Below are 16,726 nucleotides of genomic sequence, written 5' to 3' on the forward strand. Positions count from 1 at the left end.
GAGGGGGGGAAGGGGCGAGGGAGGGGGGGAAGGGGCGAGGGAGGGGGGAAGTGGCGAGGGAGGGGGGGATTGGGCGAGGGAGGGGGGAAGGGGCGAGGGAGGGGGGGGAAGGGGCGAGGGAGGGGGGGAAGGGGCGATGGAGGGGGGACGGAGCGAGGGAGGGGGGACGGAGCGAGGGAGGGGAGACGGAGCGAGGGAGGGGGGGACGGAGCGAGGGAGGGGGGACGGAGCGAGGGAGGGGGGACGGAGCGAGGGAGGGGGGAGCGGAGCGAGGGAGGGGGGGACGGAGCGAGGGAGGGGGGGACGGAGCGAGGGAGGGGGGAGCGGAGCGAGGGAGGGGGGGGACGGAACGAGGGAGGGGGGGGGACGGAGCGAGGGAGGGGGGGGGACGGAGCGAGGGAGGGGGGGACGGAGCGAGGGAGGGGGGACGGAGCGAGGGAGGGGGGACGGAGCGAGGGAGGGGGGACGGAGCGAGGGACGGGGGGACGGAGCGAGGGACGGGGGGACGGAGCGAGGGACGGGGGGACGGAGCGAGGGACGGGGGGACGGTGCGAGGGACGGGGGGACGGAGCGAGGGACGGGGGGACGGAGCGAGGGACGGGGGGACGGAGCGAGGGACGGGGGGACGGAGCGAGGGACGGGGGGACGGAGCGAGGGACGGGGGACGGGGGACGGAGCGAGGGACGGGTGACGGAGCGAGGGACGGAGCGAGGGAGGGGGAAGAAAGAGAGAGGGAGGGAAGGAGCGAGGGAGGGGGAAGAAAGAGAGAGGGAGGGAAGGAGCGAGGGAGGGGGAAGAAAGAGAGAGGGAGGGAAGGAGCGAGGGAGGGGGAAGAAAGAGAGAGGGAGGGAAGGAGCGAGAGAGGGGGAAGAAAGAGAGAGGGAGTGAAGGAGCGAGGGAAGGAGCGAGGGAGGGGGGAAGGAGCGAGGGAGGGGGGAAGGAGCGAGGGAGGCGGGAAGGAGAGAGGGAGGGGGGAAGGAGAGAGGGAGGGGGGGAAGGGGCGAGGGAGGGGGGGAAGGGGCGAGGGAGGGGGGGAAGGGGCGAGGGAGGGGGGGAAGGGGCGAGGGAGGGGGGGAAGGGGCGAGGGAGGGGGGGAAGGGGCGAGGGAGGGGGGAAGGGGCGAGGGAGGGGGGACGGAGCGAGGGAGGGGGGACGGAGCGAGGGAGGGGGGACGGAGCGAGGGAGGGGGGACGGAGCGAGGGAGGGGGGACGGAGCGAGGGAGGGGGGACGGAGCGAGGGAGGGGGGACGGAGCGAGGGAGGGGGGACGGAGCGAGGGACGGGGGACGGAGCGAGGGACGGGGGACGGAGCGAGGGACGGGGGACGGAGCGAGGGACGGGGGACGGAGCGAGGGACGGGGGACGGAGCGAGGGACGGGGGACGGAGGGAGGGACGGGGGACGGAGCGAGGGACGGGGGACGGAGCGAGGGACGGGGGACGGAACGAGGGACGGGGGACGGAGCGAGGGACGGGGGACGGAACGAGGGACGGGGGACGGAGCGAGGGACGGGGGACGGAGCGAGGGACGGGGGACGGAGCGAGGGACGGGGGACGGAGCGAGGGACGGAGCGAGGGACGGGGGACGGAGCGAGGGACGGGGGACGGAGCGAGGGACGGGGGACGGAGCGAGGGACGGAGCGAGGGACGGGGGACGGAGCGAGGGACGGGGGACGGAGCGAGGGACGGGGGACGGAGCGAGGGACGGGGGACGGAGCGAGGGACGAGGGACGGAGCGAGGGAGGGGGAAGAAAGAGAGAGGGAGGGAAGGAGCGAGGGAGGGCGAAGAAAGACAGAGGGAGGGAAGGAGCGAGGGAGGGCGAAGAAAGACAGAGGGAGGGAAGGAGCGAGGGAGGGCGAAGAAAGAGAGAGGGAGGGAAGGAGCGAGGGAGGGCGAAGAAAGAGAGAGGGAGGGAAGGAGCGAGGGAGGGCGAAGAAAGAGAGAGGGAGGGAAGGAGCGAGGGAGGGCGAAGAAAGAGAGAGGGAGGGAAGGAGCGAGGGAGGGCGAAGAAAGAGAGAGGGAGGGAAGGAGCGAGGGAGGGCGAAGAAAGAGAGAGGGAGGGAAGGAGCGAGGAAGGGGGAAGAAAGAGAGAGGGGGGAAGAGAGAGGGGGGAAGAGAGACGGGGGGAAGAGAGGGGGGAAGAGAGACGGGGGGAAGAGAGGGGGGATAGAGGGGGGGAAGAGAGAGAGGGGGGAAGAGAGAGGGGGGGGAAGAGAGAGAGGGGGGGAAGAGAGAGAGGGGGGAAGAGAGAGAGGGAGGGAAGGAAGGAGAGAGGGAGGGAAGGAAGGAGAGAGGGAGGGAAGGAAGGAGAGAGGGAGGGAAGGAAGGAGAGAGGGAGGGAAGGAAGGAGAGAGGGAGGGAAGGAAGGAGAGAGGGAGGGAAGGAAGGAGAGAGGGAGGGAAGGAAGGAGAGAGGGAGGGAAGGAAGGAGAGATGGAGGGGGAACAGAGAGGGAGGGGGAACAGAGAGGGAGGGGGAACAGAGAGGGTATGGAGGAATGGAGGGGGAAGAGAGAGGGAGGTATGGAGGGGGAAGAGAGAGGGAGGTATGGAGGAATGGAGGGAGAAGAGAGAGGGAGTTATGGAGGAATGGAGGGAGAAGAGAGAGGGAGTTATGGAGGAAAGGAGGTGGGAGAGAGGGCGAGGGATGGAGGAAAGGAGGGGGCGAGAGGGCGAGGGATGGAGGTGAGGAGGGGGCGAGAGGGCAAGGGATGGAGGAGAGGAGGGGGCGAGAGGGCAAGGGATGGAGGAGAGGAGGGGGCGAGAGGGCAAGGGATGGAGGAGAGGAGGGGGCGAGAGGGCAAGGGATGGAGGAGAGGAGGGGGCGAGAGGGCAAGGGATGGAGGAGAGGAGGGGGCGAGAGGGCAAGGGATGGAGGAGAGGAGGGGGCGAGAGGGCAAGGGATGGAGGAGAGGAGGGGGCGAGAGGGCAAGGGATGGAGGAGAGGAGGGGGCAGAGAGGGCAAGGGATGGAGGAGAGGAGGGGGAAGAGAGGGAGCAGGAGAAGGTGAGAAGGGGGCAGAGAGGGAGGAGGAGAAGGTGAGAAGGGGGCAGAGAGGGAGGAGGAGAAGGTGAGAAGGGGGCAGAGAGGGAGGAGGAGAAGGTGAGAAGGGGGCAGAGAGGGAGGAGGAGAAGGTGAGAAGGGGGCAGAGAGGGAGGAGGAGGTGAAAGGGATGCAGAGAGGGAGGAATCGAGAGGGGGAAGTAGGAGGAGGAGAGGCTGGAGACAGGGAGGGGGAGTAGATGGAAGAGAGGCTGGAGACAGGGAGGGAGAGTAGATGGAAGAGAGGCTGGAGAAGGGGAGGGGGATTTGAAGGAAAACAGGCGGGAGAGAGGCAGGGGAGTAGAGAGAGGCAGGGGAGTAGAGAGAGAGAGAGAGAGAGAGAGAGAGAGAGAGAGAGAGAGAGAGAGAGGGAGTAGAGAGAGGCAGGGGAGTAGAGAGAGAGAGAGAGAGAGAGAGAGAGAGAGAGAGAGAGAGAGAGAGACCACAGTAAGAGGAGGAGAGAGAGATGGTGCAGAGAGATGCACAGCAAGAGGAGGAGAGCGAGAGGATGCATAGAGAGGGCACAGCAAGAGGAGGAGAGAGAGAGGATGCAGAGAGAGGGCACAGCGAGAGGAAAAGAGAGAGGATGGAGATAGGAAGCAGAAGGTTGAGAGTGGGAAGGAGAGAGGGTTGAGAGAGAGTGTGAAGGAATGAGGGAGAAGGAAGGAAGCTGGATTGAGGGAGAGGGAGTAGAAGATGAGGTGGAGAGGGGGCAGAGGGAAAAGGAGGAGGAGATGGGGTGTAGAGAGAGCAGAGGGTGGTGGGGGAAATGGGGTGAAGAGGTGGCATAGGATAGGGAGGTGGGGGAGATGGGGTTGAGAGGGGGCAGGGGAGGGGTAGGAGGTGGAGAGGGAGATGCAAGAGGAGGAGTAGATAAGGGGAAGGAGGGGCGAGCAAGGAGGGGAGTGAGGGCGGTGAAAGGGACAGGAGGCACAACGAGTGAGGGTGGTGAAAGGGTGAGGGAGGACAAGGGGTGAGGGCGGTGAAAGAGAGAGGGGGGACAAGGGGTGAGGGCGGTGAAAGGGAGAGGGGGGACAAGGGGTGAGGGCGGTGAAACGGACAGGGGGGACTAGGGGTGAGGGCGGTGAAAGGGACAGGGGGGACAAGGGGTGAGGGCGGTGAAAGGGACAGGGGGGACAAGGGGTGAGGGCGGTGAAAGGGACAGGGGGGACAAGGGGTGAGGGCGGTGAAAGGGACAGGGGGGACAAGGGGTGAGGGCGGTGAAAGGGACAGGGGGGACAAGGGGTGAGGGCGGTGAAAGGGACAGGGGGGACAAGGGGTGAGGGCGGTGAAAGGGACAGGGGGGACAAGGGGTGAGGGCGGTGAAAGAGACAGGGGGGACAAGGGGTGAGGGCGGTGAAAGGGACAGGGGGGACAAGGGGTGAGGGCGGTGAAAGGGACAGGGGGGACAAGGGGTGAGGGCGGTGAAAGGGACAGGGGGGACAAGGGGTGAGGGCGGTGAAAGGGACAGGGGGGACAAGGGGTGAGGGCGGTGAAAGGGACAGGGGGGACAAGGGGTGAGGGCGGTGAAAGGGACAGGGGGGACAAGGGGTGAGGGCGGTGAAAGGGACAGGGGGGACAAGGGGTGATGGCGGTGAAAGGGACAGGGGGGACAAGGGGTGAGGGCGGCGAAAGGGACAGGGGGGACAAGGGGTGAGGGCGGCGAAAGGGACAGGGGGGACAAGGGGTGAGGGCGGTGAAAGGGACAGGGGGGACAAGGGGTGAGGGCGGTGAAAGGGACAGGGGGGACAAGGGGTGAGGGCGGTGAAAGGGACAGGGGGGACAAGGGGTGAGGGCGGTGAAAGGGACAGGGGGGACAAGGGGTGAGGGCGGTGAAAGGGAGAGGGAGGACAAGGAGTGAGGGCGGTGAAAGGGAGAGGGAGACAAGGAGTGAGGGTGGTGAAAGGGAGAGGGAGACAAGGAGTGAGGGTGGTGAAAGGGAGAGGGAGACAAGGAGCGAGGGTGGTGAAAGGGAGAGGGAGACAAGGAGTGAGGGTGGTGAAAGGGAGAGGGAGACAAGGAGTGAGGGTGGTGAAAGGGAGAGGGAGACAAGGAGTGAGGGTGGTGAAAGGGAGAGGGAGACAAGGAGTGAGGGTGGTGAAAGGGAGAGGGAAACAAGGAGTGAGGGTGGTGAAAGGGAGAGGGAGACAAGGAGTGAGGGTGGTGAAATGGAGACAGAGGACACAGAGAGGGGAGGAGCCTGGAGAGGGGAGGAGCCTGGAGAGGGGAGGAGCCTGGAGAGGGGAGGAGCCTGGAGAGGGGAGGAGCCTGGAGAGGGGAGGAGCCTGGAGAGGGGAGGGGATTGTGAGTGGTGGTGATGGAGAGAAGAGGAGATGGAGAGTGGTGGTGATGGAGAGAAGAGGAGATGGAGAGTGGTGGTGATGGAGAGAAGAGGAGATGGAGAGTGGTGGTGATGGAGAGAAGAGGAGATGGAGAGTGGTGGTGAGGGAGGGAAGAGGAGATGGAGAGTTGTGGCGGCAGAGAGAAGAGGGAGAGAGGAGGAGATGGAGAGAAGAGGGGGAGAAGGAGGAGAGGGAGAAAGGAGTGGGAGAGGAGGAGGGGATATGTGATATAGGAGGGATAGGTGATGTAGGAGGGACAGGTGATGTAGGAGAGACAGGTGGGACAGGTGAGGTAGGAGGCACAGGTGAGGTGGGAGGCACAGGTGAGGTGGGAGGCACAGGTGAGGTGGGAGGCACAGGTGAGGTGGGAGGCACAGGTGAGGTGGGAGGCACAGGTGAGGTGGGAGGCACAGGTGAGGTGGGAGGCACAGGTGAGGTAGGAGGCACAGGTGAGGTAGGAGGCACAGGTGAGGTATGAGAAGAAGAGATAAGAGAGGAGAGGTGGACAGGAGAGGCCAATGAGTGTCAGATGAGACAGGATACAGGAGAGAAAAGGCACTGACAGGGGAAGAGAGGGGAGAGTAGGATATGGGGATAAATTGTGGAGAGGGAAATGACACAGGCAGAGTGGGAGACCGGTTGTAGGCAGTGGGAGAGAAGAGTGGGTGGACAGATCAATTAGTGGCAGCCCGGGTCAATGAGCGGTCGGCAGGGGGAAGAGTGGGAGGGAGGTGAAAGGGCGGGAGGGAGGGGAAAGGGCGGGCGGGAGGCCAAAGGGCGGGCGGGAGGGCAAAGGGCGGGAGGGAGGGGAAAGGGCGGGCGGGAGGGGAAAGGGCGGGCGGGAGGGCAAAGAGCGGGAGGGAGGGCAAAGAGCGGGAGGGAGGGCAAAGAGCGGGAGGGAGGGCAAAGTGCGGGAGGGAGGGCAAAGAGCCGGAGGGAGGGCAAAGAGCCGGAGGGAGGGCAAAGAGCCGGAGGGAGGGCAAAGAGCCGGAGGGAGGGCAAAGAGCCGGGAGGGAGGGCAAAGAGCGGGGAGGGAGGGCAAAGAGCGGGAGGGAGGGCAAAGAGCGGGAGGGAGGGCAAAGAGCGGGAGGGAGGGCAAAGAGCGGGAGGGAGGGCAAAGAGCGGGAGGGGAAAGAGTAGAATGGGAAAGAGTGGAAGAGGTGGAAAGATGGCCTTGGGGGAAAAGGGAAGATGTTGGGTTAAGAGGGATGGGGGAAAAGGGAAGATATGGGGTTAAGAGCGATGGGGGAAAAGGGAAGATGTGGGGTGAAGAGGGATGGGGGAAAAGGGAAGATATGGGGTTAAGAGGGATGGGGGGAAAGGGAAGATATGGGGTTAAGAGGGATGGGGGAAAAGGGAAGATATGGGGTTAAGAGGGATGGGGGAAAAGGGAAGATATGGGGTTAAGAGGGATGGGGGAAAAGGGAAGATATGGGGTTAAGAGGGATGGGGGGAATGGGAAGAGATGGCAGGAAAGAATCGCTGGGGAGGAAGGGAGAGAAAGGGTGGGATGGAGATGAAAGAGAGGGGACTGAGGGGGCTCACAGGAAGACAGAATAGGGAAGATGAGGGAAAAGGATAAAGAGAAACAGAGGGGGAGGGGAAAGAGAAATGGTACAAAAGGGGAAAGAGAATTGGTGGAATAGGGGAAAGAGAAATGGTGGAAAAGGGGAAAGAGAAATGGTGGAAAATGGGAAAGAGAAATGGAAACAGGAAACGGGAAAGAAATTTGGAAGTGAGAAGGAAAATTGGAGGTGGGAAAGAAAATTGGAAGTGGGAAAGAAAATTGGAGGGTGGAAATATGGAATGGAGAAAAGGGAACAAAAGGGGGAACGAAAAATGGAAGGGGGAAAGGGGAATGAAAGGAGGAGGGGGGCAAGAGTGAGGAGGAGGAGGGGGGCAAGAGTGAGGAGGAGGAGGGGGGCAAGAGTGAGGAGGAGGGGGGCAAGAGTGAGGAGGAGGGGGCAAGAGTGAGGCGGAGGAGGACAAGAGTGAGGGGGAGGAAGACAAGAATGACGGGACAAGAGGGGGAAGGACTACGAGAAAGGGGACAAGAGGGGGGAGGACTAGGAGAAAGGGGAGAAGAGGGGGGAGGAGGAGGAAAAAAGCGAGGAGGAGGAAGGGAGCGAGGAGAAGGAATGGAGAGAGGAGGAGGAAGCAGGGAAGAGGGAGGAGGAAGCGGAGAAGAGGGAGGAGTAGAAGGAGAGGAGGGAGGAGGAGGGAGGAGGGAGAGAGGAGGGAGGAGGAAGAGAGGAGGTAGGAGTAGGAGGAGAGGAGGGAGGAGTAGGAGGAGAGGAGGGAGGAGTAGGAGGGACGAGAAGAGGGACGAGTAGGAGTAGGAGGCAGGAGAAGAGGGTGGGTTAAAAGGAGTGAGGGTGAAAGGGAGTGAGGGTGAAAGGGAGTGAGGGTGAAAGGGAGTGAGGGTGAAAGGGAGTGAGGGTGAAAGGGAGTGAGGGTGAAAGGGAGTGAGGGTGAAAGGGAGTGAGGTTGAAAGGGTGGGAGGGTGAAAGGGTGGGAGGGTGAAAGGGTGGGAGGGTGAAAGGGTGGGAGGGTGAAAGGGTGGGAGGGTGAAAGGGTGGGAGGGTGAAAGGGAGGGAGGGTGAAAGGGAGGGAGGGTGAAAGGGAGGGAGGGTGAAAGGGTGGGAGGGTGAGGGGGAGAGAGGAGGCAAGGTCTTGGGAGAGTGGTGAAAAAGCTGAAGAGGAGAGAAGGCAGAAGTTAGGAGGGAAGTGGGGAAGAGGAAAAGAGAAGAGGAATTGGAGGGCGAGGGGGTTAAGACGGGAGGGAGGTCAATGGAGAGAGAAGGGAAATAGGGGGGAGAGAGAGAGAGAGAGAGAGAGAGAGAGACAGAGACAGAGACAGAGAGAGAGAGAGAGAGAGAGAGAGAGAGAGAGAGAGAGAGCGAGAGAAGGGAAATTGGGGGAGCAGGGGGGAAACAGGAGAGAAGGGATGGAAAGAAGGGAGAGGGGCGGCCAAGAGGGGAGAGGGGCGACAGAGGGGGGAGAGGGGCGACAGAGGGGGGAGAGGTTCGACAGAGGGGGGAGAGGTTCGACAAAGAGGGGCGACAAAGAGGGGAGAGGGGCGACAAAGAACGGAGAGGGGCGACAAAGAAGGGAGAGGGGCGACAAAGAAGGGAGAGGGGCGACAAAGAAGGGAGAGGGGAGACAAAGAAGGGAGAGGGGCGACAAAGAAGGGAGAGGGGCGACAAAGAAGGGAGAGGGGTGACAAAGAAGGGAGGCAAAGAGGGCAGAAGGGAGGCAAAAAGGGGAGAAGGGAGGCAAAAAGGGGAGAAGGGAGGCAAAAAGGGGAGAAGGGAGGCAAAAAGGAGACAGATGGGAGGAGGGAGACGTGGGAGGAGGGAAAGGTGGGAGGAGGGAAAGGTGGGAGGAGGGAAAGGTGGGAGGAGGGAAAGGTGGGAGGAGGGAAAGGTGGGAGGAGGGAAAGGTGAGGAGAACCTCATCCCACCTGCATTACTGGTAGGATGTATACCATGGCCGCGTGGTGGCCTTGACCAGACGCAGCTTAGTTTCACCGACTGCCAGCCACTCCTCTTCCCATTGACGCATAACACGAAGATGCAAAAGGGAGGTAACAGCATGGAGGGGGACGGCAGATTCAACAACGTGAGGGAGGGAACATGCATCTTTGGCAGCCACCCATGTGTCCCGGCACCCAGGAGAAAGAAACCTCATTCCCCTGCCAATGCAGGTGGAGTAGGGCATCATGGATGTTCTGGATGACCGTATCCGCTGTGTACAAGTGTTGCATGGTCTGAAGGGCACTCAGGGAGTCAGAACAGATGAGAAACTTAAAACTGGGAACACATCTCATCTACTCCAACGCCCGCAAGATCGCGAACAATTCGGCATCAAAGATGGTAAATGCCGCAGGAAGCCGTAACTTGACGACTCATTCAGGTAAAACAACAGCACAACCAACAGAGTCCTGTTTAGGGCCATCCGTAAGTACTGGTACATGGTCAGGATGCTGGATTAAAATATCGTAAAATAAGGAGGTAAAAACAGACGCAGGAGTGCAGCTCCTCCTGTATGCTGACAAGTCTAAAAGGACGCTGGGCCTCTGGAGCTACCAGAGAGGCAGGCAGGTAAAACCCTGGAGTTGGGGTGCCACATGCTCCACACCAAGGGACTGTAGCAATTGTTTGGCATGAATCCGAAATGGTCTCGTTGCCCTGGGACGACTGGAAAATAGACGTTCCATAGGTGGTCAGGCAACGGTTGGGTACGCAGGGGAGGTAGGAGAGGCAAGGAATCGACACACCCGTCGCACCATGAGGAGTTTCCGCCGGATGGCGAGCGGCGGTTCCCCTGCCTCAGCACACAGGCTGGGGATGGGACTGGTACGGAATGCACCAGTGGCCAGCCTGATACTCTCATGGTGTACTGCATCAAGTACTGCATCAAGAATCTTCAGATACGAAGGCCTCGCTGACCCATACACGGTGCATCCATAGTCAAGACGCGACCGGACAAAAGCCCTATAAAACTACAGCAGACGCGCATGATCTGCTCCCCAGGACCGATGGCTCAGACACTTCAAAATATTCACCTTGAGGAGCACTGGGCAGGACTCCGGATAGTGGACGTGATACTGTTAATGGCGACGGCAAAGAGGGTGCCACTTAAAACGCTTCCCTGAGGAACACCATTCACCTGCACGTACAAATCAGATAGCACATTACCAACCCGATATCGAAAGAGGCGGTGGAAAAGAAAGGACCGAAACAAGTGAGAGCACAGGCAGGGGAAAGAGGAGAAACCACAAGTGAAATAAGAAAGGTAGTAGGCGATGGATAAGTGCTGAGGGGCAAAATGTGCAGAGGAGCAGGGAGTGCAGACAGGCAAAGTGTGCAGGAGTGCCGAGGGCCAAGAAGGGTGCAGGGGGGAAGAAGAGCCTAGGGGGGAAGTAGGGCCTATGGGGGAAGTAGGGTGCAGGGGGGAAGAAGGGCCTATGGGGGAAGAAGGGTGCAGGGGGGAAGAAGGGCCTAGGGGAGAAGAAGGGCCTAGGGGAGAAGAAGGGCGCAGGGGGGAAGGAATTGGGCAGAGGGGGGAGAGAAGTGGGCAGAGGGGGGGACAGGGGTGGGCAGAGGGGGGGGGACAGGAGTGGGCAGAGGAGGGACAGGAGTGGGCAGAGGGGGGGACAGGAGTGGGCAGAGGGGGGGACAGGAGTGGGCAGAGGGGGGGACAGGAGTGGGCAGAGGGGGGGACAGGAGTGGGCAGAGGGGGGGACAGGAGTGGGCAGGGGGGGACAGGAGTGGGCAGGGGGGGACAGGAGTGGGCAGGTGGTGACAGGAGTGGGCAGGGGGGGGAGGAGTGGGGACAGGAGTGGGGGGGAGGAGTGGGGACAGGAGTGGGGGGCATGAGGGAAGGAGTGGGGAGGAGTGGGGGGCATGAGGGAAGGAGTGGGGGCAAGAGGGAGGGAGTGGGGGCAGGAGGGAGGGAGTGGGGGCAAGAGGGAGGGAGTGGGGGCAAGAGGGAGGGAGTGGGGGCAAGAGGGAGGGAGTGGGGGCAAGAGGGAGGGAGTGGGGGCAAGAGGGAGGGAGTGGGGGCAAGAGGGAGGGAGTGGGGGCAAGAGGGAGGGAGTGGGGGCAAGAGGGAGGGAGTGGGGGCAAGAGGGAGGGAGTGGGGGCAAGAGGGAGGGAGTGGGGGCAAGAGGGAGGGAGTGGGGGCAAGAGGGAGGGAGTGGGGGCAAGAGGGAGGGAGTGGGGGCAAGAGGGAGGGAGTGGGGGCAAGAGGGAGGGAGTGGGGGCAAGAGGGAGGGAGTGGGGGCAAGAGGGAGGGAGTGGGGGCAAGAGGGAGGGAGTGGGGGCAAGAGGGAGGGAGTGGGGGCAAGAGGGAGGGAGTGGGGGCAAGAGGGAAGGAGTGAGGGCAGGGAGTGAGGGAGGAGTGAGAACAAGAGTGGGGGGAGGCAGGCAAGTGAATGAGATAGGGCAGGTGGAAGGGAGGGAGGAATGAGGAAGGGGTTGAGAGAGGGAGGAATGAGGAAGGGGTGATGGAGGGAGGGCAAGGACAAGGGAGGATGGGTGGGTGGGATGTAGTGTAGGAGGTAGGGTTTAGGGAAGGAAGGAGGGATGACAGGAAGGAGAGGTTTAAGTTGGGAGGGAGGGAGGACAGGAAGGATGGAGGGTGGGAGAGTGGGAGGCAGTGAGAGGAGGAGGAAGTGAAACCATGAGGGTGAGAAGGCACAAGGGAGAGAGAAGGGTGAAGTTGATGAGGATGTTGGGGGAGGAGAATGGTTAGGTAAAGAGGACAGGGAGACATTGGAAGTGTGCAATTTTACTTATAATGTCACCGATTGACAAAGAGTGTAAGTACATTTGGCTAAGTGTGTTGGAGATACTTATGGTACGTTTAAAAAGATAATGATCTGCCACTAGTGAATACTTCATACTATCCCACTTTCCTGTGTGGTATGCAAAAGCCCACAGAAATTTATAAGTTTATTAAAGGTGGGAAGGTTGAAAAGAAACTACTCATCTCATAGAGAAGAAAATAGTCCACTGTCTATCTATAACAAGGTTCTATAATTGAAATTACACCCCAAGGCGGAATATAAAAGATTATGGAGACTTCACCTGAATCAACTGGAGATAATACAGTTCTGAATTTACGACAAGTGTAAGATCGATTTTTAATGTTAGGGGTAAATGCTTATTCATTACCACTTCTGACTTGTCAACCACAGCCATTCAACTACCTCCCTGAAGATCGACTGAATTGTAAAATATTCGCAATATAAAAAAATAAAACTATAGTTTCAGGTCTAACCCTATATGCTGAAATGTTTCTGTTGGTCCTCCATAAAATGCCCTTTCCAAGTCACTGCAAGAAATCTGGCACTTCTATACAAAAAGTGTTATTTCTTGTGCTTTCTAATAGCCTTTTCTACATTTTCTTTTTACATAACACTTTGTCTACTTTATACTGTACAGTATGAGACTTGAGAAACTGCACTACACAATGCAAAGAAACTTCACATTTTTAGGGATGGTCATAAACTTCTTTTCTAGAATTGCTTATATAAAAACTTATGGAATTAAGGCTGAATGGGATGGCAATGACAACAAAACTATATCAATCATTTTCATGTCTGTGACACAGAACTGTTTTTACTCTACTTAAAATACTTAGATACTATTAACACTATAAATCAAAATTTGGACTGTTAAAAACTCTGATGATGTAAAAAAATAAAGCAAATACATCTGGTTCCTAAATATGTTAAATGGTCAGCAGCTGTCACAATAAACAGATCTTCCGAGATGATCAAACAAATAACACAAATGAGACTACTGATAGATTTTTTTTCTTTTCGTTATTGCATATAGAGAAGAAACACTGCAAGCCTATTGACAGAAAATGTTCTATCACAGTCAATTATATTCTTTAAGTACACAATTCATTTTTTTATTTTCTTTAAATTTTGGTTTTAAATACTCAGCTGTAGTAATTGAATAACATAGCTTCAATTTTATAAATTGTATGCACAACTGAGGCATATCAACAAAATACGTGCTTCATAACCTATTTTGTTACTATACATTGCCAAAGGAGAAATTTTTTAAACTACAAGCTGAGAACAAAATTACATTGTTAACTTCAATGAAACAAGCAAAAAGTCAAGAGAAAATGCAGTTCATTGTAATAGAACAATGGAGCAATAACTTTTTATGGCTGATATAGTGAAAAGACTGACAAACACTCACAAACAAGCATAAAATTATGAAGATCTTGTGATTAATTGCTATAAAATTATCAGTCGTGTTACTTAGACACGCAGTGTAGGAAAGAAAAAACAAGCTCTACTTCTATCAGGCATCAAAGATTTTAATTAACAACTATAAAATTCAGCATCAAGCAATGCATGCCTTTTAGTATAATCTAGTAACTATGAAGAATGTAAATAAGATCATGAAGAGTTACAAGAAACAATATAGTTGAATATCTGGAAGCACACATACCTTCATTTGTTTCTGCATCAAACTGTTTGATTGTAACAATCATATCAAGCCCCATTTCTATACAGGCCTTTGCATGATCAAGTTTAGGCTCAGGACAACCAGCAACACAGTAGTAGCAGTCACCCAATGTTGAAATCTTCTCACAGCCATGCTTAGCACTGAGATCATCAAATCGTTCAAATAAGTCATTCAATATGCCAACAAGTTCTTCGGCACTCTTATTGGAGCTCATTCGTGTAAAACCTACAATGTCAGCAAATAGTATACTGACATTTTCCATTCGGTTCATATTGAAAGGACGGAACAGAGAACGAATATCATTTCCACCACTAGCATGATTCTTGCCATGTGTTGGTTTCTGTAATGATTCACTATCTTCATATTCATCTTCCTGGGCACCACCAGTTTCTGACATTAGCCAGTCCGCAACCTTGGGTGGCATCACTGAGTGTATCATCTTCTCCTTCAACTGTTTCTCCATTTCGAGCTGTCTTCTAACTAATAATGACTGGCCCACTTTCATGAAAGTTCCACGCATTCTAGCATTAGTCATTATGAGAACATGAATGCCGATTAAATGCACAACAATATGCAGTAACGTCCGAACTACAACACCAGTGTTTGTATTCACACCATAATCTTCTTTAAAGTACAATGTAGCAATCAAGCATTCAAATAATATTGAAAAAATGCTACCAATGGCTACACACACATAGAGAGGTAGCTGTATCACAGTGTATATAATAAGCAATATTTCAATACAAAGAGAAAATTGTCCTACAGGGGTGATACTACTTGCCTTGCTATTTGAGGAATTCAGAATAATAAACACGAGTAGTAAGATGCAAATAATGACAGCCACAAATATGGAAATGGGAAATGCATAAGTTCTGTAAAAACTTCTGTATGTTACAGCTAAAATCAGGCCTATTATAATTAATAGTACAGCAAAGACAGCAGACACAGGAATCCAGTGTTGTATTCTGCCAGTTGCACCAGTCACAATGAAGTATACAAACCATGAAAACGATACAGCAAGGATATACACAAGAGCATATCTGAAACAAAATATACAGTTTATTTAGTACAGGAGTCAATTAATTATTTACTGAGGGGCATGCATTTTGAAAGAGAGGCTAATATTTTGCAAAATCCGATAAATTTGGATACATTTTAGTAACTGCAGGTAATAATTCACTATGTAATTTATACTTCATAAGAACCAATTGATTACAACAAAAATCAAACTCTATGGATAAAAATACGTACTGGAATCTTAGGCGCACTTGTGGAAAGGAACTTGATCGGTACTGCCCCTCAAGTATTTCAGAGTCAAAGCGAGGATCCCACCATGACTGTTTTGCTGCTCTTTCAAATGGCACTGGCAAACATGCCCCACAACAGTCAAGTTTTTGACCGCTCTGTGCCAGGTAGTTCTGTACATAAGGTGCCAATGATATTTGAATATCATCATCATCTGCCTGCTCACTTTGCCCTCTTGATCTTGAAAAGCTGACAGATGAAGCTACGGCCCTTTCATGTCTTAAAATGACAGGTGATGCCATGTTTCTCACTCATCGTCACTGTCTAAAGTACTTTTTCCTTTCATTCTAATTTTAATTATATAATTTATTAATTTCAATAAATCTCTTGTAATTTTCCTCTTGCACGAGTTCGTGATGTTGTTGCTGCACAAACGTACATTTTATACTGATGAGTAATACTTGGTGTTTCTTTGACATCAACTTGATACAGTAATGTCACAGAAAAGTACACTGGTGTAAATATCCGAATTGTGATAATTTGCTGTACATTATGATCAAGATTTTAAAGATCGTTTCCATAAAATGAAGCCTCTTGCCACTAGATCTCTTCGGACAGCTGCAACAGAAAGTAATTACTTTAATTACGGAATACGTTCGACATGGTGACACAACTTGTAAATGTTTTCACGGGCAAAATGTGTTCTGATATTCCTTAATCTCCGGAAACATGGGTAAATGCTTCACTAAGTGGGCGAGAACCGTAATGTCAATAATCTGATGAGTGAGTTTATTCATATTTGTGACTAAGTAGGTTGTTTTAGTTTTCGTATAAACTTTAAACGCCACATACACTTTTTCATCGTATGAAATTCTCATAAATAGCAGTGGTCTAGAGTTGTACTTCAAAGTTTTCGATAGTATTCACAATACATAGATCTACAAACACACATTATTTACATTAATCAAGGGGAGTGGGGGAAAACACTTCGGCTGCTATCGGCCAATGATTGACAGGAACTGTTTACAACAATAATCAGCAGTTCTATAGCATCACTCAACATAATGCGAAACAGTATAGTTAAAATATCATAAAACTAAAAATTTACCAAACCTTCTCTGTATACAGTGTTGATTTTCAGGAGAAAAAAACAATTAAAAAACTGTTGAACGTTTATGTCCATGTCCGCTTGGGCATTTAGCCAAGAGACTACTAATCAGAGATCACTGCAGTTAGCTTCTTGGAAATAAAAAAAAGGCTTAAAGTACGAAGCTGTCACATGACGACAACGATTGTTTAACTTCATTTACATTGAACGACAACCGTTTCGGCTTTCTGAAGCATTTAAACAATTTGCATATAATACAACACCATTAATTTTGACGGCCATTTTCTATCGGCGTTCAGCTGTTTCGTGAACAGTTTGACCAACGGTATAAATCGGCGCCAAAATTGATTGTAGTTTGTACAAGTACATGTTTTAGCATTTAAGAAGATCACTTTATAATCCTTGAGGTAAATATTAGGAGATCAGTCTATAGTTTAAAATATGAAGACTTCAGAATACTTATCTGAGTGAATTCACGGCGTTTGGAAGATAGTCTAATACGAGTTACATAGTAACGTGAGTATGCATGATTGACTAAAATTGCTTACAATAGCGCTGTTGTATATTTTCAAGCGAATCTAATATCGTCTTGAACTCTTATAGACTTATCTGATTACCATATATGTCATATTTTTATATTCCCGCGATATCTTTCACTCGTGTATTTTTTTTTTTGAGAGTTGAATTGTAACGTAGCAATTGTTACCCATTTATACTACATGCAAAGAATACCAGATACTTTTTTTTCTTTTTTTTAAAAAAAAAGCTCTAAATTTCACATTCCTGAATATTTGAACCAAGCTAATAATCTTTAAAGCACTCTGAAATGGCAATAAGATAAAATACATTTTGCATGTTTTTTCATGTTGCTATAGATAACTGCGAAAAGTTTGAGATTATTGTTAACATAGTCTACCATGTCATTAATAAACAACACGAGCAGTAGGATCTCAATACATTTCGTTGGGGAACACCTAAAGATATTCTACATCTGTCG

General features: G+C 53.8%; 1 protein-coding gene across 1 annotated transcript in view; it reads right to left on the reverse strand.

The window, feature by feature from the left end:
- LOC124605612 (adenylate cyclase type 9) overlaps positions 1-15,999 on the reverse strand; it is a 176,223-nt gene extending 160,224 nt beyond the window's left edge. Inside the window, exons 1-3 of the mRNA XM_047137419.1 lie at positions 15,735-15,999; positions 14,628-15,239; positions 13,359-14,416 (exon numbers count right to left, since the gene is read on the reverse strand). Of these exons, the coding sequence (XP_046993375.1) occupies positions 13,359-14,416; positions 14,628-14,923 (1,354 nt within the window). The 5' untranslated portion in view covers positions 14,924-15,239; positions 15,735-15,999. The remainder of the gene's footprint in view (positions 1-13,358; positions 14,417-14,627; positions 15,240-15,734) is intronic.
- Between the last annotated feature and the right edge of the window lie 727 nt (positions 16,000-16,726).

The sequence above is a fragment of the Schistocerca americana genome, chromosome 3 (assembly GCF_021461395.2).
Source record: "Schistocerca americana isolate TAMUIC-IGC-003095 chromosome 3, iqSchAmer2.1, whole genome shotgun sequence".
Taxonomy (NCBI): domain Eukaryota; kingdom Metazoa; phylum Arthropoda; class Insecta; order Orthoptera; family Acrididae; genus Schistocerca; species Schistocerca americana.